At 52.8% G+C, this 23,987-nt stretch overlaps 1 protein-coding gene across 1 annotated transcript in view; it reads left to right on the top strand.

Moving 5' to 3' along the window:
- The window catches only part of LOC132808814 (upstream stimulatory factor 1-like), a 97,185-nt gene that overhangs the window by 62,925 nt on the left and 10,273 nt on the right, over positions 1 to 23,987 (top strand). Inside the window, exons 3-7 of the mRNA XM_060822254.1 lie at positions 10,374 to 10,423; positions 11,074 to 11,195; positions 17,741 to 17,866; positions 22,005 to 22,167; positions 23,408 to 23,498. Coding sequence (XP_060678237.1) covers positions 10,374 to 10,423; positions 11,074 to 11,195; positions 17,741 to 17,866; positions 22,005 to 22,167; positions 23,408 to 23,498 — 552 coding nt within the window. The remainder of the gene's footprint in view (positions 1 to 10,373; positions 10,424 to 11,073; positions 11,196 to 17,740; positions 17,867 to 22,004; positions 22,168 to 23,407; positions 23,499 to 23,987) is intronic.

The following is a 23,987-nucleotide window of genomic DNA, read 5'->3' as shown; positions in this document are numbered from 1 at the left end:
CTCTTTCTGTCACGCTCTCTTTCTGTCACGCTCTCTTTCTGTCACGCTCTCTTTCTGTCACGCTCTCTTTCTGTCACGCATTCTCTCTGTCGCTCTCTCTGTCGTGCTCTCCCTCTGTCGCCCTCTCTCTCTGTCACTCTGTCTCTCTGTCGCGCGCTCTCTCTGTCACGCTCTCTCTCTGTCACGCTCTCTCTCTCTGTCACGCGCTCTCTCTGTCGTGCTTTCTCTCTGTCGTGCTTCCTCTCTGTCGCGCTCTCCCTCTGTCGCGCTCTCCCTCTGTCGCGCTCTCCCTCTGTCACGCTGTCTCTCTCTGTCACACGCTCTCTCTGTCACGCACATTTTCTCTGTCGCGCTCTCTCTGTCGGGCTCTCTCTCTCTGTCACGGTCTCGCTCGGTCACGCACTCCCTCTGTCGCGCTATCTCTTTCACGTACTCTCTCTGTCACGCTGTCCCTCTCTGTCACGCTCTCTCTCTGTCACGCTCTCTCTCTGTCACGCTCTCTCTCTGTCACGCTCTCTCTCTGTCACGCTGTCTCTCTGTCACGCGTTCTCTCTCTGTCACACTCTCTCTCTGTCGCGCTCTCTCTCTGTCGCACGCTCTCTCTCTCTGTCACGCTCCCTCTCTGTCGCCCTCTCCCTCTCTGTCGCCCTCTCCCTCTCTGTCGCCCTCTCCCTCTCTGTCGCCCTCTCCCTCTCTGTCGCCCTCCATCTCTCTCTATCGCCCTCTCTCTCTGTCGCGCTCTCCCTCTGTCGCGCTCTCTCTCTGTCACTCTGTCTCTCTGTCGCGCTCTTTTCTGTCGCGCTCTCTCTCTGTCGTGCTCTCCTTCTGTCACGCTCTCTCTCTGTCACTCTCTCTGTCGCGCTCACCCTCTGTCGCGCTCTCTCTCTCTGTCGCTCTCTCTCTCTGTCGCCCTCTCTCTCTGTCGCCCTCTCTCTCTGTCACTCTCTCTGTCGCGCTCACCCTCTGTCGCGCTCTCCCTCTGTCGCGCTCTCCCTCTGTCGCGCTCTCCCTCTGTCGCGCTCTCCCTCTGTCGCGCTCTCCTTCTGTCGCGCTCTCCCTCTGTCGCGCTCACGCTCTGTCGCACTCACGCTCTGTCGCGCTCTCCCTCTGTCACACTCTCTCTCTGTCGCGCGCTCTCTCTGTCACTCTCACCCTCTGTCGCGGTCTCTCTCTGTCGCGGTCTCTCTCTGTCGCGGTCTCTCTCTGTCGCGGTCTCTCTCTGTCGCGGTCTCTCTCTGTCGCGGTCTCTCTCTGTCGCGGTCTCTCTCTGTCGCGGTCTCTCTCTGTCGCGATCTCTCTCTGTCACGCGCTCACTCTGTCGCGCGCTCTCTGTCACTCTTTCTCTGTCGCGCTCTCTCTCTGTCACGCTCTCTCTGTCACTCTTTCTCTGTCGCGTGCTCTCTCTGTCAGGCTCTCTCTCTGTCGCGCTCTCCCTCTGTCGCGCTCTCCCTCTGTCGCGCTCTCCCTCTGTCGCGCTCTCCCTCTGTCGCGCTCTCTCTCTGTCGCGGTCTCTCTCTGTCGCGGTCTCTCTCTGTCGCGGTCTCTCTCTGTCGCGTGCTCTCTCTGTCAGGCTCTCTCTCTGTCGCGCTCTCCCTCTGTCGCGCTCTCCCTCTGTCGCGCTCTCCCTCTGTCGCGCTCATGCTCTGTCGCGCTCATGCTCTGTCGCGCTCACGCTCTGTCGCGCTCTCCCTCTGTCGCGCTCTCCCTCTGTCGCGCTCTCCCTCTGTCGCGCTCTCCCTCTGTCGCGCTCTCCCTCTGTCGCGCTCTCCCTCTGTCGCGCTGTCCCTCTGTCGCGCTCTCCCTCTGTCGCGCTCTCCCTCTGTCGCGCTCTCCCTCTGTCGCGCTCTCCCTCTGTCGCGCTCTCCCTCTGTCGCGCTCTCTCTCTGGCGCTCTCTCTCTGTCGCGCTCTCTCTCTGTCGCGCTCTCTCTGTCACTCTTTCTCTGTCGTGTTCTCTCTCTGTCACGCTGGCTCTCTCTGTCACGCACATTTTCTCTGTCGCGCTCTCTCTGTCGGGCTCTCTCTCTCTGTCACGGTCACGCTCTCTCTCTGTCACGCGCTCTCTCTCTGTCGCTCTCTCTCTCTGTCGCTCTCTCTCTCTGTCGCTCTCTCTCTCTGTCGCGCTCTCCCTCTGTCGCGCTCTCCCTCTGTCGCGCTCTCCCTCTGTCGCGCTCTCCCTCTGTCGCGCTCTCCCTCTGTCGCGCTCTCCCTCTGTCGCACTCTCCCTCTGTCGCGGTCTCTCTCTGTCACGCGCTCTCTCTCTGTCGCTCTCTCTCTCTGTCGCTCTCTCTCTCTGTCGCGCTCTCCTTCTGTCGCGCTCTCCCTCTGTCGCGCTCACGCTCTGTCGCACTCACGCTCTGTCGCGCTCTCCCTCTGTCACGCTCTCTCTCTGTCGCGCGCTCTCTCTGTCACTCTCACCCTCTGTCGCGGTCTCTCTCTGTCGCGGTCTCTCTCTGTCGCGGTCTCTCTCTGTCGCGGTCTCTCTCTGTCGCGGTCTCTCTCTGTCACGCGCTCACTCTGTCGCGCGCTCTCTGTCACTCTTTCTCTGTCGCGCTCTCTCTCTGTCACGCTCTCTCTGTCACTCTTTCTCTGTCGCGTGCTCTCTCTGTCAGGCTCTCTCTCTGTCGCGCTCTCCCTCTGTCGCGCTCTCCCTCTGTCGCGCTCTCCCTCTGTCGCGCTCTCCCTCTGTCGCGCTCTCCCTCTGTCGCGCTCTCTCTCTGTCGCGGTCTCTCTCTGTCGCGGTCTCTCTCTGTCGCGGTCTCTCTCTGTCGCGTGCTCTCTCTGTCTGGCTCTCTCTCTGTCGCGCTCTCCCTCTGTCGCGCTCTCCCTCTGTCGCGCTCATGCTCTGTCGCGCTCACGCTCTGTCGCGCTCTCCCTCTGTCGCGCTCTCCCTCTGTCGCGCTCTCCCTCTGTAGCGCTCTCCCTCTGTCGCGCTCTCCCTCTGTCGCGCTCTCCCTCTGTCGCGCTCTCCCTCTGTCGCGCTCTCCCTCTGTCGCGCTCTCTCTCTGTCGCTCTTTCTCTGTCGCGCTCTCTCTCTGTCGCGCTCTCTCTGTCACTCTTTCTCTGTCGTGTTCTCTCTCTGTCACGCTGTCTCTCTCTGTCACACGCTCTCTCTGTCACGCACATTTTCTCTGTCGCGCTCTCTCTGTCGGGCTCTCTCTCTCTGTCACGGTCACGCTCTCTCTCTGTCACGCGCTCTCTCTCTGTCGCTCTCTCTCTCTGTCGCTCTCTCTCTCTGTCGCGCTCTCCCTCTGTCGCGCTCTCCCTCTGTCGCGCTCTCCCTCTGTCGCGCTCTCCCTCTGTCGCACTCTCCCTCTGTCGCGGTCTCTCTCTGTCACGCTCTCTCTGTCACTCTTTCTCTGTCGCCCTCTCTCTCTGTCGCGCTCTCTCTCTGTCGCGCTCTCTCTCTGTCGCGCTCTCTCTCTGTCGCGCTCTCTCTCTGTCGCGCTCTCTCTCTGTCGCGCTCTCTTTCTGTCACGCACTCTCTCTGTCGCTCTCTCTCTGTCGCGCTCTCCCTCTGTCGCCCTCTCTCTCTGTCACTCTGTCTCTCTGTCGCGCGCTCTCTCTGTCGCGCGCTCTCTCTGTCGCGCGCTCTCTCTGTCGCGCGCTCTCTCTGTCGCGCGCTCTCTCTGTCGCGCGCTGTCTCTGTCGCGCGCTGTCTCTGTCGCGCGCTGTCTCTGTCGCGCGCTGTCTCTGTCGCGCGCTGTCTCTGTCGCGCGCTGTCTCTGTCGCGCTCTCCTTCTGTCACGCTCACGCTCTGTCGCACTCACGCTCTGTCGCGCTCTCCCTCTGTCACGATCTCTCTCTGTCGCGCGCTCTCTCTGTCACTCTCACCCTCTGTCGCGCTCTCTCTCTGTCGCGCACATTTTCTCTGTCGCGCTCTCTCTGTCGGGCTCTCTCTCTCTGTCACGGTCTCGCTCGGTCACGCACTCCCTCTGTCGCGCTATCTCTTTCACGTACTCTCTCTGTCACGCTGTCCCTCTCTGTCACGCTCTCTCTCTGTCACGCTCTCTCTCTGTCACGCTCTCTCTCTGTCACGCTCTCTCTCTGTCACGCTGTCTCTCTGTCACGCGTTCTCTCTCTGTCACACTCTCTCTCTGTCGCGCTCTCTCTCTGTCGCACGCTCTCTCTCTCTGTCACGCTCCCTCTCTGTCGCCCTCTCCCTCTCTGTCGCCCTCTCCCTCTCTGTCGCCCTCCATCTCTCTCTATCGCCCTCTCTCTCTGTCGCGCTCTCCCTCTGTCGCGCTCTCTCTCTGTCACTCTGTCTCTCTGTCGCGCTCTTTTCTGTCGCGCTCTCTCTCTGTCGTGCTCTCCTTCTGTCACGCTCTCTCTCTGTCACTCTCTCTGTCGCGCTCACCCTCTGTCGCGCTCTCTCTCTCTGTCGCCCTCTCTCTCTGTCGCCCTCTCTCTCTGTCGCCCTCTCTCTCTGTCACTCTCTCTGTCGCGCTCTCCCTCTGTCGCGCTCTCCCTCTGTCGCGCTCTCCCTCTGTCGCGCTCTCCCTCTGTCGCGCTCTCCTTCTGTCGCGCTCTCCCTCTGTCGCGCTCTCCTTCTGTCACGCTCACGCTCTGTCGCACTCACGCTCTGTCGCGCTCTCCCTCTGTCACGCTCTCTCTCTGTCGCGCGCTCTCTCTGTCACTCTCACCCTCTGTCGCGGTCTCTCTCTGTCGCGGTCTCTCTGTGTCGCGGTCTCTCTCTGTCGCGGTCTCTCTCTGTCGCGCGCTCACTCTGTCGCGCGCTCTCTGTCACTCTTTCTCTGTCGCGCTCTCTCTCTGTCACGCTCTCTCTGTCACTCTTTCTCTGTCGCGTGCTCTCTCTGTCAGGCTCTCTCTCTGTCGCGCTCTCCCTCTGTCGCGCTCTCCCTCTGTCGCGCTCTCCCTCTGTCGCGCTCTCCCTCTGTCGCGCTCTCCGTCTGTCGCGCTCTCCCTCTGTCGCGCTCTCCCTCTGTCGCGGTCTCTCTCTGTCGCGGTCTCTCTCTGTCGCGTGCTCTCTCTGTCAGGCTCTCTCTCTGTCGCGCTCTCCCTCTGTTGCGCTCTCCCTCTGTTGCGCTCTCCCTCTGTCGCGCTCTCCCTCTGTCGCGCTCTCCCTCTGTCGCGCTCTCCCTCTGTCGCGCTCTCCCTCTGTCGCGCTCTCCCTCTGTCGCGCTCTCCCTCTGTCGCGCTCTCCCTCTGTCGCGCTCTCCCTCTGTCGCGGTCTCTCTGTCACTCTTTCTCTGTCGCGCTCTCTCTCTGTCACGCTCTCTCTGTCACTCTTTCTCTGTCGCGTGCTCTCTCTGTCAGGCTCTCTCTGTCGCGCTCTCTCTCTGTCGCGCTCTCTCTCTGTCGCGCTCTCTCTCTGTCGCGCTCTCTCTCTGTCGCGCTCTCCCTCTGTCGCGCTCTCCCTCTGTCGCGCTCTCCCTCTGTCGCGCTCTCCCTCTGTCGCGCTCTCCCTCTGTCGCGCTCTCCCTCTGTCGCGCTCTCCCTCTGTCGCGCTCTCCCTCTGTCGCGCTCTCCCTCTGTCGCGCTCTCTCTCTGTCGCGCTCTCTCTCTGTCGCGCTCTCTCTCTGTCGCGCTCACGCTTTGTCGCGCTCTCCCTCTGACGCGCTCTCCCTCTGTCGCGCTCTCCCTCTGTCGCGCTCTCCCTCTGTCGCGCTCTCCCTCTGTCGCGCTCTCTCTCTGTCGCGCTCTCTCTCTGTCGCGCTCTCTCTCTGTCGCGCTCTCCCTCTGTCGCACTCTCCCTCTGTCGCGGTCTCTCTGTCACTCTTTCTCTGTCGTGTTCTCTCTCTGTCACTCTTTCTCTGTCGTGTTCTCTCTCTGTCACGCTGTCTCTCTCTGTGACATGCTCTCTCTGTCACGCACATTTTCTCTGTCGCGCTCTCTCTGTCGGGCTCTCTCTCTCTGTCACGGTCTCGCTCGGTCACGCTCTCTCTCTGTCACGCGCTCTCTCTCTGACGCTCTCTCTCTCTGTCGCTCTCTCTCTCTGTCGCGCTCTCTCTCTGTCGCGCTCTCTCTCTGTCGCGCTCTCTCTCTGTCGCGCTCTCTCTCTGTTGCGCTCTCCCTCTGTCGCACTCTCCCTCTGTCGCACTCTCCCTCTGTCGCGGTCTCTCTGTCACTCTTTCTCTGTCGCCCTATCTCTCTGTCGCGCTCTCTCTGTCGCGCTCTCTCTCTGTCGCGCTCTCTCTCTGTCGCGCTCTCTCTCTGTCGCGCTCTCCCTCTGTCGCGCTCTCTTTCTGTCACGCACTCTCTCTGTCACTCTCTCTCTGTCGCGCTCTCCCTCTGTCGCGCTCTCCCTCTGTCGCGCTCTCCCTCTGTCGCGCTCTCCCTCTGTCGCGCTCTCCCTCTGTCGCCCTCTCCCTCTGTCGCCCTCTCCCTCTGTCGCCCTCTCCCTCTGTCGCCCTCTCCCTCTGTCGCCCTCTCCCTCTGTCGCGCTCTCCCTCTGTCGCGCTATTTCTTTGTCGCTCTCTCTCTCTGTCGCGCTCTCTCTGTCACGCTCTCTCTTTCGCGCTCACCCTCAGTCGCGCTCACCCTCTGTCGCGCTCACCCTCTGTCGCGCTCTCCCTCTGTCGCGCTCTCCCTCTGTCGCGCTCTCCCTCTGTCGCGCTCTCCCTCTGTCGCGCTCTCCCTCTGTCGCGCTCTCCCTCTGTCGCGCTCTCCCTCTGTCGCTCTCTCTCTCTCTCTGTCACGCTCTCTCTCTGTCACGCTCTCCCTCTGTCGCGCTCTCCCTCTGTCGCGCTCTCCCTCTGTCGCGCTCTCCCTCTGTCGCGCTCTCCCTCTGTCGCGCTCTCCCTCTGTCGCGCTCTCTCAGTCCTACCCAGACCCCACAGGGCCTTGGAGGAACAGGCCCAGCAGCCCCCCCTGTCTATGCTGAACTCTATTTTGGCAATTGAACTGATGCCATTTGCCTGAGTTTGCCCCATGTCTCTGTAACCCCCCCTGTCCCTACCCTGCAGCGCTGTCATTGTATCTGCCCCAGGGCCATGGAACAGATTAGATTAGAATCCCTACAGTGTGGAAACAGGCCCCTCGGCCCAGCCCCTTTTCCCTACATTTACACCTCATCGAACATTACAGGACAATGTAGCATGGCCAATCCACCCTAACCTACACATCCCTGAGCACTATGGGTAATTTAGCATGGCCAATCCACCCTAACCTACACATCCCTGAGCACTATGGGTAATTTAGCATGGCCAATCCACCCTAACCTACACCTCCCTGAGCACTATGGGTAATTTAGCATGGCCAATCCACCCTAATCTACACATCCCTGAGCACTATGGGAAATTTAGCATGGCCAATCCACCCTAACCTACACATCCCTGAGCACTATGGGAAATTTAGCATGGCCAATTCACCCTAACCTACACATCCCTGAGCACTATGGGGTAATATAGCATGGCTAATCCACCCTAACCTACACATCCCTGAACACTATGGGTAATTTAGCATGGCCAACCCACCCTAACCTACACATCCCTGAGCACTATGGGTAATTTAGCATGGCCAATCCACCCTAACCTACACATCCCTGAGCACTATGGGGTAATTTAGCATGGCCAATCCACCCTAACCTACACATCACTGAACACTATGGGGTAATTTAGCATGGCCAACCCACCCTAACCTACACATCCCTGAGCACTATGGGGTAATTTAGCATGGCCAATCCACCCTAACCTACACATCCCTGAACACTATGGGTAATTTAGCATGGCCAACCCACCCTAACCTACACATCCCTGAACACTATGGGGTAATTTAGCATGGCCAATCCACCCTAACCTACACATCCCTGAGCACTATGGGTAATTTAGCATGGCCAATCCACCCGAACCTACACATCCCTGAGCACTATGGGGTAATTTAGCATGGCCAATCCACCCTAACCTACACATTCCTGAGCACTATGGGTAATTCAGCATGGCCAATCCACCCTAACCTACACATCCCTGAACACTATGGGGTAATTTAGCATGGCCAATCCACCCTAACCTACACATCCCTGAGCACTATGGGTAATTTAGCATGGCCAATCCACCCTAACCTGCACATCCCTGAGCACTATGGGTAATTTAGCATGGCCAATCCACCCTAACCTGCACATCCCTGAGCACTATGGGTAATTTAGCATGGCCAATCGACCCTAACCTGCACATCCCTGAACACTATGGGTAATTTAGCATGGCCAATCCACCCTAACTTGCACATCCCTGAGCACTATGGGTATTTTAGAATGGCCAATCCCCCCTAACCTACACATCCCTGAACACTATGGGGTAATTTAGCATGGCCAATCCACCCAAACTTGCACATCCCTGAGCACTATGGGTAATTTAGCATGGCCAATCCACCCTAACCTACACATCCCTGAGCACTATGGGTAATTTAGCATGGCCAATCCACCCTAACCTACACATCCCTGAACACTATGGGGTAATTTAGCACGGCCAATCCACCCTAACCTACACATCCCTGAACACTATGGGTAATTTAGCATGGCCAATCCACCCTAACCTACACATCCCTGAGCACTATGGGTAATTTAGCATGGCCAATCCACCCTAACCTACACATCCCTGAACACTATGGGGTAATTTAGCCCGGCCAATCCATCCTAACCTGCACATCCCTGAACACTATGGGGTAATTTAGCACGGCCAATCCACCCTAACCTACACATCCCTGAACACTATAGGTAATTTAGCATGGCCAATCCACCCTAACCTACACATCCCTGAACACTATGGGGTCATTTAGCATGGCCAATCCACCCTAACCTGCACATCCCTGAGTACTATGGGTAATTTAGCATGGCCAATCCACCCTAACCTACACATCTCTGAGCACTATGGGGTAATTTAGCATGGCCAATCCACCCTAACCTACACATCCCTGAGCACTATGGGTAATTTAGCATGGCCAATCCACCCTAACCTGCACCTCCCTGAGTACTATGGGTAATTTAGCATGGCCAATCCACCCTAACCTACACATCCCTGAGCACTATGGGTAATTTAGCATGGCCAATCCACCCTAACCTACACATCTCTGAGCACTATGGGGTAATTTAGCATGGCCAATCCACCCTAACCTACACATCCCTGAACACTATGGGTAATTTAGCATGGCCAATCCACCCTAACCTGCACATCTTTGGACTGTGGGAGGAAACCGGAGCACCCGGAGGAACCCCACGCAGACATGGGGAGAACGTGCAAACTCCCACACAGTCTGTCGCCCCGAGGCTGGAATTGACCCTGGGTCCCTGGCACCTTGAGGCAGCGGTGCTTTCCACTGAGCCCACCCTGACACCCCTCGGGATGGACACATATGAGTTTTTATCCCCTGAGAGACAGAGACCAGTAACCAGGAAGACAGATTTAAGATGGATTGGAGGGTTTGAGCTGTAGGGAAATGCTAGGGCTGTTTTCCCTGGAGCATCGGAGGCTGAGGGGTGACCTTATAGAGGTTTATAAAATCATGAGGGACATGGATAGGGTAAATAGACAAAGTCTTTTCCCCTGGGGTGGGGGAGTCCAGAACTAGAGGGGCATAGGTTTAGGGTGAGAGGGGAAAGATATAAAAGAGACCAAAGGGGTAATATTTTCCCCCAGAGGGTGGTACGTGTATGGAATGAGCTGCCAGAGGAAGTGGTGGGGGCTGGTACAATTACAGCATTTAAGAGGCATCTGGATGGGTATATGAATAGGAAGGGTTTGGGGGGATATGGGCCGGGTGCTGGCAGGTGGGACTAGATTGGGTTGGGATATCTGGTCGGGCATGGATGGGTTGGGCCAAAGGGTCTGTTTCCGTGCTGTACATCTCTGTGACCCTTTGCTGAGCTGTTCTGTGATCGCGGGATCAATGGAAATCAGCTCTCTTCCCCCTTTCAGTTGATGGGTCATTAACAACGAGAGCATCGTTTTACCCTGTCAGGCGGGAGGTTGCGAAGGGCTTCTGGGGAAGGCGGTGATGGGGGAGTGGGATGTGCTGTCCCCGGAGGGTGGGTGGGTCAGAAACCCCCCCCCCCTCCCTTTCGAATTACTTGGATGAGCCTGGCCATAACAGCCAAGGCTCTGGGCCCAGTGCGGTTTCCGTGCTGTTTGCTGTCAGGGCAGGCTCGGTGCTGGGTGCTGTGTGTCACTCCATCGTGTTTGACAAGCCCCACACGAGGTTGTTGTTGTGTCCTGACAGAGGAAAGGCCTGTCCCACTCGGAGCACTGCAGCTCACCCATCACTACACCTCAGTCAGAACCATCCAGCTCAGAGCTCGGGTGGACCCAGAGCGGGGTTCACTGCCGTCTCTCTCCCACCCAGCTCTCTCTCTGTCTCCCTTATCACTATCTCTCTGTCACTGTCTCCCCTCGCACGCACTAACCTGGCCTTGTGTCGTTTTCAGGCAGCAAACTGCTTCAGGAGGGGAGGAGGGTTCACTTCACCTGCAGGAAGGTATGGCAACTTTCTCTCTATCTCTGTCTCTCTCTCTCTATCCATCTGTCTGTCTCTCTGTCTGTCTGTCTGTCTGTCTGTCTGTCTCTCTCTCTCTCTCTCTGTCGTTGTTTCTCTCTCTTTCTCTCTCTGTCTCTGTCTCTCTCTGTATTTCCCTTTCTCTGTGTCTCTCTGTCTGTCTCTCTCTCTCTGTCGTTGTTTCTCTCTCTGTCTCTTTTTCTCTTTGCCTCTCTGCCTCTCTCTGTCTCTGTGTGTGTCTCTCTCTCTCTTTTTCTCTCTCTCTCTTTCTCTCTCTTTGTCTCTATTTCTCTGTGTGTGTCTCTCTGTCTCTCTCTCTCTCTGTCTCTCTCTGCCTGTCTCTCTCTCTCTCTCTCTCTCTCTCTCTCTCTATCTCCCTTTCTCTGTGTCTCTCTCTCTGCCTGTCTCTCTCTCTCTGTCTCTATTTCTCTGTGTGTGTCTTTCTCTCTCTGCCTCTCTCTCTCTCCCCCCCCCCCCCCCCACTCTCCCTCTCCTAATCTGCCCCACCCCTCTTTGCCCTTGCTTGTGGCAGTGTGTGAGGGTGGCTGTATGTACGGGGCTCTGTGCGTCCCTGCTGTGTGGTCCATGCTGTTGCTGTGTGTGTGACTCCTGCCCGTCTCTGCCACTTTCAGGGGGAGTGACACAGGATGAAGACCAGAACTCTCCGAGCATAGCGAGTGTGCAGCCAGCGGGCACCTTCACGGCTGACCCGGCCCTGCGGTATATCTTCCGTACCGACAGCAGTGGAGGGCAGGTGCGGCACCGCGTCTGTGACTATCTGTCGGAGTGTGTGTATGGGTGTCCCTGTTAGTCGGTGTCTTCATGTGTCTGTGTTTGTCTGTGTGAGTGTCCGTCTGTCTGAGTGTGTGTGTGTGTATTTGAGTGCACGGGTATTTGAGCGTGTGTGCTTTAGTGTAAGAGTCTGTGTTTGTGTCCCTAGCTATTTGAGTGTGAGGGTGTGAGAGTGTAATATTAGTCTGTGCATGTGTGTGTGTGAGGGTGTGTGTGTGTGTGTGTGAGAGAGTGTGTGAGTGCGTGTGGAGGTGAATGTTTCTGTGTGTGTGAGAGAGAGTGCGTGCACGCGGGTAAATGGTTCTGTGAGTGTGAGTACGAGTACGTGCGTGAAAATGGTTCGGTGTGTGTGAGAGAGTAATGTTTCTGTGTGTGTGAGTAATGTTTCTGTGTGTGTGAGAGACAGTAATGTTTCTGTGTGTGTGAGAGACAGTAATGTTTCTGCGTGTGTGAGAGAGAGTAATGTTTCTGTGTGTGAGAGAGAGAGAGTAATGTTTCTGTGTGTGAGAGAGAGAGTAATGTTTCTGTGTGTGTGAGAGAGAGTAATGTTTCTGTGTGTGAGTGAGAGAGTAATGTTTCTGTGTGTGTGAGAGAGAGTAATGTTTCTGCGTGTGTGAGAGAGAGAGTAATGTTTCTGTGTGTGTGAGAGAGAGTAATGTTTCTGCGTGTGTGAGAGAGAGAGTAATGTTTCTGTGTGTGAGAGAGAGAGTAATGTTTCTGTGTGTGTGAGTAATGTTTCTGTGTGTGTGAGAGAGAGAGAGTAATGTTTCTGTGTGTGAGAGAGTAATGTTTCTGTGTGTGTGAGAGAGTAATGTTTCTGTGTGTGTGAGAGAGTAATGTTTCTGTGTGTGTGAGAGAGTAATGTTCCTGTGTGTGTGAGTGAGAGAGTAATGTTCCTGTGTGTGTGAGAGAGAGAGTAATGTTTCTGTGTGTGTGAGAGACAGTAATGTTTCTGTGTGTGTGAGAGAGTAATGTTTCTGTGTGTGTGAGAGAGTAATGTTCCTGTGTGTGTGAGTGAGAGAGTAATGTTCCTGTGTGTGTGAGTGAGAGAGTAATGTTCCTGTGTGTGTGAGTGAGAGAGTAATGTTCCTGTGTGTGTGAGAGAGAGAGTAATGTTTCTGTGTGTGTGAGAGACAGTAATGTTTCTGCGTGTGTGAGTGAGAGAGTAATGTTTCTGTGTGTGTGTGAGAGAGTAATGTTTCTGTGTGTGTGTGAGAGAGTAATGTTTCTGTGTGAGAGAGAGAGTAATGTTTCTGTGTGTGTGAGAGAGTAATGTTTCTGCGTGTGTGAGAGAGAGTAATGATTCTGTGTGTGTGTGAGAGAGTAATGTTTCTGTGTGAGAGAGAGAGTAATGTTTCTGTGTGAGAGAGAGAGTAATGTTTCTGTGTGTGAGAGAGAGTAATGTTTCTGTGTGTGAGAGAGAGTAATGTTTCTGCGTGTGTGAGAGAGAGTAATGTTTCTGTGTGTGAGAGAGAGAGTAATGTTTCTGTGTGTGTGAGTAATGTTTCTGTGTGTGAGAGAGAGAGAGTAATGTTTCTGTGTGTGTGAGAGAGTAATGTTCCTGTGTGTGTGAGTGAGAGAGTAATGTTCCTGTGTGTGTGTGAGAGAGTAATGTTTCTGTGTGTGTGTGTGTGAGAGAGTAATGTTCCTGTGTGTGTGTGTGTGAGAGAGTAATGTTCCTGTGTGTGTGAGTGAGAGAGTAATGTTTGTGTGTGTGTGAGTGAGAGAGTAATGTTTGTGTGTGTGTGTGTGAGATAGAGTAATGTTTCTCTGTGTGTGTGTGTGTGAGAGAGTAATGTTCCTGTGTGTGTGAGTGAGAGAGTAATGTTTGTGTGTGTGTGTGAGATAGAGTAATGTTTCTCTGTGTGTGTGTGAGAGAGAGTAATGTTCCTGTGTGTGTGAGATAGAGTAATGTTTCTCTGTGTGTGTGTGTGTGAGAGAGTAATGTTCCTGTGTGTGTGAGTGAGAGAGTAATGTTTGTGTGTGTGTGTGAGATAGAGTAATGTTTCTGTGTGTGTGAAAGAGAGTAATGTTTCTGTGTGTGTGAAAGAGAGTAATTAGATTAGACTTACAGTGTGGAAACAGGCCCTTCGGCCCAACAAGTCCACACCGACCCGCCGAAGCGAAACCCACCCATACCCCTACATTTACCCCTTACCTAACACTACGGGCAATTTAGCTTGGCCAATTCACCTGACCCGCACATCTTTGGACTGTGGGAGGAAACCGGAGCACCCGGAGGAAACCCACGCAGACACGGGGAGAACGTGCAAACTCCACACAGTCAGTCTCCCTGAGTCGGGAATTGAACCCGGGTCTCTGGTGCTGTGAAGCAGCAGTGCTAACCACTGTGCCACCGTGCCGCCCTGTAAATGTTTCTGTGTGTGTGTGAGATAGAGTAATGTTTCTGCGTGTGTGAGAGAGTAATGTTTCTCTGTGTGTGTGAAAGAGAGTAATGTTTCTGCGTGTGTGTGAAAGAGAGTAATGATTCTGTCTGTGTGTGTGAGATAGAGTAATGTTTCTGCGTGTGTGAGAGAGTAATGTTTCTGTGTGTGTGAGTGAGAGAGTAATGTTCCTGTGTGTGTGAGTGAGAGAGTAATGTTCCTGTGTGTGTGAGTGAGAGAGTAATGTTCCTGTGTGTGTGAGTGAGAGAGTAATGTTTCTCTGTGTGTGAGTGAGAGAGTAATGTTCCTGTGTGTGTGAGTGAGAGAGTAATGTTTCTGTGTGTGTGAGTGAGAGAGTAATGTTCCTGTGTGTGTGAGTGAGAGAGTAATGTTTCTGTGTGTGTGAGTGAGAGAGTAATGTTCCTGTGTGTGTGAGTGAGAGAGTAATGTTCCTGTGTGTGTGAGTGAGAGAGTAATGTTTCTGTGTGTGTGAGTGAGAGAGTAATGTTCCTGTGTGTGTGAGTGAGAGAGTAATGTTCCTGTGTGTGTGAGTGAGAGAGTAATGTTCCTGTGTGTGTGAGTGAGAGAGTAATGTTTCTGTGTGTGTGAGTGAGAGAGTAATGTTCCTGTGTGTGTGAGTGAGAGAGTAATGTTTCTGTGTGTGTGAGTGAGAGAGTAATGTTCCTGTGTGTGTGAGTGAGAGAGTAATGTTCCTGTGTGTGTGAGTGAGAGAGTAATGTTCCTGTGTGTGTGAGTGAGAGAGTAATGTTTCTCTGTGTGTGAGTGAGAGAGTAATGTTCCTGTGTGTGTGAGTGAGAGAGTAATGTTTCTGTGTGTGTGAGTGAGAGAGTAATGTTTCTGTGTGTGTGAGTGAGAGAGTAATGTTCCTGTGTGTGTGAGTGAGAGAGTAATGTTTCTGTGTGTGTGAGTGAGAGAGTAATGTTCCTGTGTGTGTGAGTGAGAGAGTAATGTTTCTGTGTGTGTGAGTGAGAGAGTAATGTTCCTGTGTGTGTGAGTGAGAGAGTAATGTTCCTGTGTGTGTGAGTGAGAGAGTAATGTTCCTGTGTGTGTGAGTGAGAGAGTAATGTTTCTGTGTGTGTGAGTGAGAGAGTAATGTTCCTGTGTGTGTGAGTGAGAGAGTAATGTTCCTGTGTGTGTGAGTGAGAGAGTAATGTTCCTGTGTGTGTGTGAGAGAGTAATGTTTCTGTGTGTGTGTGAGAGAGTAATGTTCCTGTGTGTGTGAGTGAGAGAGTAATGTTTCTGTGTGTGTGTGAGAGAGTAATGTTTCTGTGTGTGTGTGAGAGAGTAATGTTTCTGCGTGTGAGAGAGAGTAATGTTTCTGCGTGTGTGAGAGAGAGTAATGTTTCTGTGTGTGTGTGTGAGAGAGAGTAGTGTTTCTGCGTGTGTGAGAGAGAGTAATGTTTCTGTGTGTGTGTGTGAGAGAGAGTAGTGTTTCTGTGTGTGTGAGAGAGAGTAGTGTTTCTGTGTGTGTGAGAGAGAGTAGTGTTTCTGTGTGTGTGAGAGAGAGAGTAATGTTTCTGTGTGTGTGAGAGAGAGTAATGTTTCTGCGTGTGTGAGGGAGAGTAATGTTTCTGCGTGTGAGAGAGAGTAATGTTTCTGTGTGTGTGAGAGAGAGTAGTGTTTCTGCGTGTGTGAGAGAGAGTAATGTTTCTGTGTGTGTGTGTGAGAGAGAGTAGTGTTTCTGTGTGTGTGAGAGAGAGTAATGTTTCTGTGTGTGAGTGAGAGAGTAATGTTCCTGTGTGTGTGTGAGAGAGTAATGTTTCTGTGTGTGTGTGAGAGAGTAATGTTCCTGTGTGTGTGTGTGAGAGAGAGTAGTGTTTCTGTGTGTGTGAGAGAGAGTAATGTTTCTGTGTGTGTGAGAGAGAGTAATGTTTCTGTGTGTGTGAGTGAGAGAGTAATGTTTCTGTGTGTGTGTGAGAGAGTAATGTTTCTGTGTGTGTGTGAGAGAGTAATGTTCCTGTGTGTGTGAGTGAGAGAGTAATGTTTCTGTGTGTGTGTGTGAGATAGAGTAATGTTTCTGTGTGTGTGAGAGAGAGTAATGTTTCTGTGTGTGTGAGAGAGAGTAATGTTTCTGTGTGTGTGAGAGAGAGTAATGTTTCTATGTGTGTGTGAAAGAGAGTAATGTTTCTGCGTGTGTGTGAAAGAGAGTAATGATTCTGTGTGTGAGTGTGAGATAGAGTAATGTTTCTGTGTGTGTGAGATAGAGTAATGTTTCTGTGTGTGTGAGATAGAGTAATGTTTCTGTGTGTGTGAGGGAGAGTAATGTTTCTGCGTGTGTGAGGGAGAGTAATGTTTCTGCGTGTGTGAGAGAGAGTAATGTTTCTGCGTGTGTGAGTGAGAGAGTAATGTTTCTGCGTGTGTGTGTGAGAGAGAGTAATGTTTCTGCGTGTGTGTGAGAGAGTAATGTTTCTGTGTGTGTGAGAGAGAGTAATGTTTCTGCGTGTGTGAGTGAGAGAGTAATGTTTCTGCGTGTGTGAGGGAGAGTAATGTTTCTGCGTGTGTGTGAGGGAGAGTAATGTTTCTGCGTGTGTGAGTGAGAGAGTAATGTTTCTGTGTGTGTGAGAGAGAGTAATGTTTCTGCGTGTGTGAGTGAGAGAGTAATGTTTCTGCGTGTGTGAGGGAGAGTAATGTTTCTGCGTGTGTGTGAGGGAGAGTAATGTTTCTGCGTGTGTGAGTGAGAGAGTAATGTTTCTGCGTGTGTGAGTGAGAGAGTAATGTTTCTGTGTGTGTGAGAGAGAGTAATGTTTCTGTGTGTGTGAGTGAGAGAGTAATGTTTCTGCGTGTGTGAGTGAGAGTAATGTTTCTGCGTGTGTGAGTGAGAGAGTAATGTTTCTATGTGTGAGAGAGAGTAATGTTTCTGCGTGTGTGGGAGAGTAATGTTTCTGTGTGTGTGGAAGAGTAATGTTTCTATGTGTGAGAGAGAGTAATGTTTCTGTGTGTGAGAGAGAGTAATGTTTCTGTGTGTGTGAGAGAGAGTAATGTTTCCGTGTGTATGTGGGAGAGTAATGTTTCGATGTGTGTGTGAGAGTAATGTTTCTATGTGTGTGAGAGAGTATTGTTACTGTGTGTGTGTGGAAGAGTAATGTTTCTATGTGTGAGAGAGAGTAATGTTTCTGTGTGTGAGAGAGAGTAATGTTTCCGTGTGTATGTGGGAGAGTAATGTTTCGATGTGTGTGTGAGAGTAATGTTTCTATGTGTGTGAGAGAGTATTGTTACTGTGTGTGTGTGGAAGAGTAATGTTTCTGTGTGTGAGTATGAGTGAATGTTTCTGTGTGGGTGTGAGTGAATGTTTCTCTGTGTGTGTGTGTCTGAGTGAATGTTTCTCTGTGTGTGGGTGTGAGTTGAATGTTTGTGTGTGGGTGTGTAAGTGAATGTTTCTGTGTGTGGGTGGGTGTGAATGTGACTGTGTGTGTGTGTGTGTGTGTTAGTGAATGTTTATGTGTGTGGGTGTGTGAGTGAATGTTTCTGTGTGTGTGTGTGTTAGTGAATGTTTATGTGTGTGGGTGTGTTAGTGAATGTTTATGTGTGTGGGTGGGTGTGAATGTGACTGTGTGTGTGTGTGTGTGTGTTAGTGAATGTTTCTGTGTGTGGGTGTGTTAGTGAATGTTTATGTGTGTGGGTGTGTGTGAATGTTTCTCTGTGTGGGTGTGTGTGAATGTTTCTCTGTGTGTATGTGCCTGTCAGTGTATCTGTGTGTATACGTGCAACACCGTGTCAGTGTCTCCGTGCCTGTCAGTGTATCTGTGTGTATACGTGCAACACCGTGTCAGTGTCTCCGTGCCTGTCAGTGTATCTGGGTGTATATGTGTGACACCGTATCAGTGTGCGCGTGTGTGTGTGTGTAAACGTGTGAGGCTGTGTGTCCATTGGAGCAAATCTGAGGGGGGTGTGGGCTGAGTTTGAGTTGCAGTGGTGTCCCGGTGAGAGGTGTGAGGGTCTAACGTGGGACGACAAGGTGATATTTCCCGACTGCAGAGGGAGTGGGCTCCCTGACTCACATGGGGGTGACCAGGGGGTGGGGGGGGGGGGGGGGGGAGGGGCAGGCGAATGGCACATCTAATGCTGTCCCACTTTTCCCCCTGTCACCTTTCCCTCTCTGTAGCAGGTAACCTACCGCGTCATCCAGTTGACCGATAGCCCTCTGGACGCTCAGAGCGATGGCACAGCGGCGGTGAGCGTTCTGGCCACCACACCTGGATTTTCACCCACGTCCCAGGCAGTGACGCAGGTAACGGCGCCTCCCCGAATCAGGAACGTTCGGATGGGGGAGTTGTGAAGGAAATGGGACCGCATGGCGGGGTTGGCAGCTCAGGATAAATCTTCACGGGGATCCAGCGAAGAGTGGGTCCAAAAGTTATCCGCTCCCAAACTGAGCAGCCCCAGCGGCCTCGCGGATAAAGGCACTGGGCCCCGAAGCCTGGGATTGTGGGTTTACGTCCCACCTGGGCTGGCAGACTCTTCATGGGTTGTCCTTTGTCAACATGGGGTGGCACGGTGGGCACAGTGGTTACCACCGCTGCCTCACGGCGCCAGGGATCCGGGTTCAATCCCGGCCTCAGGGCAACTGTCTGTGTGGAGTTTGCACATTCTCCCCGTGTCTGTGTGGGTTTCCCCTGGTGCTGTGGTTTCCTCCCACAGTCACACGGATGTGTAGGTTAGGGTGGATTGGCCATGCTAAATTACCCATAGTGCTCAGGGATGTGCAGGTTAGGGTGGATTGGCCATGCTAAATTACCCATAGTGCTCAGGGATGTGTAGGTTAGGGTGGATTGGCCATGCTAAATTACCCCATAGTGTTCAGGGATGTGCAGGTTAGGGTGGATTGGCCATGCTAAATTACCCATAGTGTTCAGGGATGTGTCGGTTAGGGTGGATTGGCCATGCTAAATTACCCATAGTGCTCAGGGATGTGCAGGTTAGGGTGGATTGGCCATGCTAAATTACCCCATAGTGTTCAGGATGTGTAGGTTAGGGTGGATTGGCCATGCTAAATTACCCATAGTGTTCAGGGATGTGCAGGTTAGGGTGAATTGGCCATGCTAAATTACCCATAGTGCTCAGGGATGTGTAGGTTAGGGTGGATTGGCCATGCTAAATTACCCATAGTGCTCAGGAATATGTAGGTTAGGGTGGATTGGCCATGCTAAATTACCCATAGTGTTCAGGATGTGTAGGTTAGGGTGGATTGGCCATGCTAAATTACCCATAGTGCTCAGGGATGTGTAGGTTAGGGTGGATTGGCCATGCTACATTACCCCATAGTGTTCAGGGATGTGTAGGTTAGGGTGGATTGGCCATGCTAAATTACCCCATAGTGTTCAGGATGTGTAGGTTAGGGTGGATTGGCCATGCTAAATTACCCATAGTGCTCAGGGATGTGTAGGTTAGGGTGGATTGGCCATGCTAAATTACCCATAGTGATCAGGGATGTGTAAGTTAGGGTGGATTGGCCATGCTAAATTACCCATAGTGCTCAGGGATGTGTAGGTTCGGGTGGATTGGCCATGATAAATTACCCATAGGGTAAGTTGCATTAGTCAGAGGGAAATGGGTCTGGGTGGGTTCCTCTTCAGAGAGTCGGTGTGGACTGGTTGGGCCGAAGGGCCTGTTTCCACACTGTAGGGAATCTAATCAAATTTGCCTTGACAGTAGGAGACAGAGGGCGGTGGTAGAGGGTTACTTCTCAGACTGGATGCCCCTGACCAGCGATAGTGCGTCCACCCTTACTCGTCATTTATGTAAAATAACTTGGATGGGAATTTCGGAGGTCTGGGTTATACGTTTGCGGAGGACGCCAAGATTGGTGGGCGGGGTGGCCAGCGAAGGTGAGACCACAGAAAGACCTTGATCGACTGGGCCGGTGGGCTGAGGAGCGGCAGATGGAGTTTCCGTTCAGGCCAACGCGAGGTGGTGCATTCTGGGAAGGGCAGGTCTTACCCAGTCGGTGCTCAGGCCCTGGGGAGTGTTACAGAACGAAGAGAGAGAGAGAGCGGGGGGTACAGGTTCGTAGCTCCTTGAAAGTGGAGTCGCAGATCGACAGGGTGGTGATGAAGGCTTTCATTGGTCCGAGCGTTGGGTTGGAACGTCCTGGTGCTGCTGTACCCGACATTAGTGAGACCACTACCTGTGGTTCTGCTCCCCCGAACTATCTCAAGGGTATTCTTAAAGATTGCAGGAAAGATGCTGCCTGGACTGGAAAGTCAGAGTTATAAGGAGAGGCTGGAACTTTCATCCCTGGAGCGAGTGTAGGAGGCTTTATAGAGGTCTATAAAACCATGGGAGGCACAGATAAGGTGGGATATTCACCAGCTCTCCCTCATGGTGGGAGACTCTAAAACTAGAGCACACACAGGTTGAAGGTGGCAGGGGAGAGAGACAAAAGAGTCCCTTTTTTTTCACACAGAGGGTGGTGAGTTCCTGGAACGGTCACGGTGGGAGCAATCTACAATTGCGTCGTTTTAAAAAAATCCTTGAGACAGGGACAGGGATGGGATAGGTCGGGGAGGGAGGGATATGGACCAAACGGGACTAGCTTCATTGTGGAAACTGGGCAGCATGGCCAGGTGGGGCCGAAGGGCCTGTTCCCCCCCATGTTGGCCGCTGCGATCACTCTCGGTGCGATGACATATTCACATCAGGTGGAGTTTTAAGATGGAGTCAGATGGATTTGGGTTTCTGTTCTGTGGAGGGTAACTTATCTTCAACAATTATCCTTCAGAAAAGTAACCCAGTTCCAAGAAAGCGCAAAATTAATTATCAGCTTATTCCGTGCTGTTAATTATTGAAGGGCTTACAGTGTACAGAAACAATAAAAAACAACCATCAAAGGACGCCGGTACTTTTTAACTTGATTTCAGTTCAGACCAAAACACTTTCGGTTCCAGCGTGGTGAAAGGTCATCCAGTTTTGAGTTTAAATGCAGAGTTTTAACCGGGCAGACCGCCCAGCTGGGCTCCAGGCTGTGGGAGCCAGACTGTCAGACCGGAAAGGCTGTTCGGCCCCTCAAAACTGGGCAGAAATCTGAAACAGTCTCAACCAAGAGGGAGACTTGGAGAGCAATCAAAGTTCAGATTAGATTAGATTACTGACAGTGTGGAAACAGGCCCTACGGCCCAACAAGTCCACACCGACCCCACAACCCACCCACACCCATTCCCCTACGTTTACCCCTTCACCTAACGCTCCAGGCAATTTTAACATGGCCAATCCATCCTAACCTACACATCCCTGAACTCTATGGGGTAATTTAGCATGGCCAATCCATCCTAACCTACACATCCCTGAGCACTATGGGGTAATTTAGCATGGCCAATCCATCCTAACCTACACATCCCTGAACTCTATGGGGTAATTTAGCATGGCCAATCCACCCTAACCTACACATCCCTGAGCACTATGGGGTAATTTAGCATGGCCAATCCATCCTAACCTACACATCCCTGAGCACTATGGGGTAATTTAGCATGGCCAATCCACCCTAACCTACACATCCCTGAGCACTATGGGTAATTTAGCATGGCCAATCCACCCTAACCTACACATCCCTGAGCACTATGGGGTAATTTAGCATGGCCAATCCACCCTAACCTAAACATCCCTGAGCACTATGGGTAATTTAGCATGGCCAATCCACCCTAACCTACACATCCCTGGGCACTATGGGTAATTTAGCCTGACAAAGAGACAGGTATAGCTGGGTGCCAGGTAAGTGCCTATGGTTTGCTTTGGAGGAGGTGGGAGGATTGGAAGGAGAGGTTGTTGAGGGTGAGGACCAGTTCAGCCAGGTGGAGGAGGGTGTCGGTGGAAGGGTACTGTTGGGGACAGCGGGAGTGGAAGAAACGTAGGGCTTGCAGGCCCTGGTCATGGCGGATGGAGGTGGAGAGAGATTGGATATTCATGGTGAAGATGAGGCGTTGGTGGCTGGGGAAACGGAAGTCTTGTAGGAGGTGGAGGGCATGGGTGGTGTCTCGAACATATGTGGGGAGTTCCTGGACTAGGGGGGATAGGACAGTGTCGAGGTAGGAAGAGGTGAATTCAGTGGGGCAGGAGCGTGCTGAGACAATGGGTCGGCCAGGGTGGTCAGGTTTGTGAATCTTTGGAAGGAAGTTGAATCAGGCAGTGAGGGGTTCGCGGGTGATGAGGTTGAGGGTGGGAGATCCCCTGAGGTGACCAGGTTGTGGGTGGGAGATCTCCTGAGGTGATGAGGCTGGGTTACTGAGGGGTTAATGCCCTTGACCGAGTGAATCAGCCGACAGTTGTTTCCCCCGTACGTTCCCTCCTAACCCCTGTCCGCCCTAATTTGATGTATTGTCTTTAATGGAGTGTCTCCTTTCTCTCTCTCTCTCTGTCCCGTTGCCCCTGGGTAGTCTGTCCTGCAGGGCTCCTTCCTCAATGGGGAAAGCGCTGAGATCGAGAGCACAGCGACGGAGACCCGTTTTGCCTACCTCCCCCCAGCTGAGGCCTCAGCGACCGCGGTGGTCACCACGCAGGGCTCTGACACCATCCTGAGCCAGGCCTCAGCAGCAGCCGGTATGTACGTTGTGTGGGCCCAGACACCCACTGAGAGGCTGTGTGAATCACACCGAAACCCGGAAAGGGAGCCATCTCAGTGGGACTTTGTGAAACCCTCACACCCTCGCTCACTCGTTCTCTGTCTCTCCCTCTCCCTCCCCCCTCTCCTTCTTCCCCCTCCTCTACCTCTCTCTATGTCCGTCTCTCCCCCTCTCTCTCTCCCTCTCTTTCTCTCTCCCTCTCCCTCCTTCGCTCTCTCTCTCCCCCTCTCCCTCTCTCTTTCTCCCACTCTCCCTGAATCCCTTTCTCTCTCTCTCTCTCTCGCCCCCCCCTCTCTCTCTCTCTCTGTCTGTCTCTCCCTCCCTCTCTCTCTCTTGCGCTCTGTCTCTCTCCGACTCTCACCCCCTCTCTCTCTCCCCTCCCACTCTTTCTCCCACTCTCTCTCCCCCTCCCTCTCCCTCTTTCTCACTCTCCCTCACTCTCTCCCTCTCTTTCTCTCTCCCTCTCTCTCTCCCCCCGTCTCCCTCTCCCTCTCTCTTTCTCCCTCTTGCTTTCTCCCACTCTCTCTCAATCCCTTTCTCTCTCTCTCTCTCTCTCTCTCTCCCCCCTCCCTCTCTGTCTCCCTCTCTCCCTCTCCCTCCCTCTTTCTCCCACTCTCTCTCCATCCCTTTCTCTCTCTCTCTCTCCCCCCCCCGTTCTCACTGTCTCTGGCTCTCCTTTCTCTCCATATCTATCTGCCTAACTATTTCTATCTTTCTCAATCTCTCTTTATATCGATCTATCTATCTACATTTCTATCTCTATCTTTCTCCATCACTCTCTATCTCTCTCGATCTCGCTCTGTCTCTATCTCTCTCGCTATGTATCTATATCTGTCTATTTATGTCACTCTCACTATCTATCTTTCTCTCTATCTTTCTCTATATAGATGAGTCTGTCTATTTATCCATCGATCTATCCCTGCCCCCCCCCCCCCCCCCCGCCCCCCCCCCCCCCCCCGATGTTCTGGATATCTCAGTCTCTGCTTCTTTCGCCCTGTTTGTCTCTCTCGCTCCTTGTCTCGATCTCTCTTATTTGTTTGTGTCCCCCTGTTTCTCTCTCTGTCTGTCACCTTCCCTCTCTGAGCCTGACTTCTCCCCCACACTCTGCCTGCCTGCCCCTGTCTCTCTCCCTGCGGTTCTCCCCCCCGGCCCCCCTCCTGAGTTGTTAATGCCTATTGCTCTGTCTCTCTGATGTCCCCTCCCTCTCCCATATCCAGGTCAGTTCTATTTGATGATGTCGCCACAGGATGTATTACCAGGGAGTGGCACTCAAAGATCGATCGCACCGAGGGCTCACCCATACTCTCCGTAAGTAACACTGCCACTCGATGTCTGTTCACACTCACTCACACACTCACACTCACTCACTCACTCTCCCATACACACACTCACTCACTCTCCCATACACACACTCACTCACTCTCACACACACTCACTCGCTCTCACATTCACACACACACTCACTCTCCCATACACACACTCACTCACTCTCCCATACACACACTCACTCACTCTCACACACACACACTCACTCTCACATACACACACTCACTCTCACATACACACACTCACTCACTCTCACATTCACACACTCACTCACTCTCTCACACTCACACTCACTCTCACATACACACACTCACTCTCACATACACACACTCACTCACTCTCACATTCACACACTCACTCACTCTCACATTCACACACTCACTCACTCTCTCACACTCACACTCACTCACTCTCACATACACACACTCACTCACTCTCACATACATACCCCCACACATACACACCCGTAAA

This window comes from Hemiscyllium ocellatum (assembly GCF_020745735.1).
Source record: "Hemiscyllium ocellatum isolate sHemOce1 chromosome 40 unlocalized genomic scaffold, sHemOce1.pat.X.cur. SUPER_40_unloc_10, whole genome shotgun sequence".
NCBI classification, from domain to species: Eukaryota; Metazoa; Chordata; class Chondrichthyes; order Orectolobiformes; family Hemiscylliidae; genus Hemiscyllium; species Hemiscyllium ocellatum.
The sequence above is the reverse complement of the archived record's forward strand: the minus strand, read 5'-3'. Positions and strand labels throughout refer to the sequence as shown.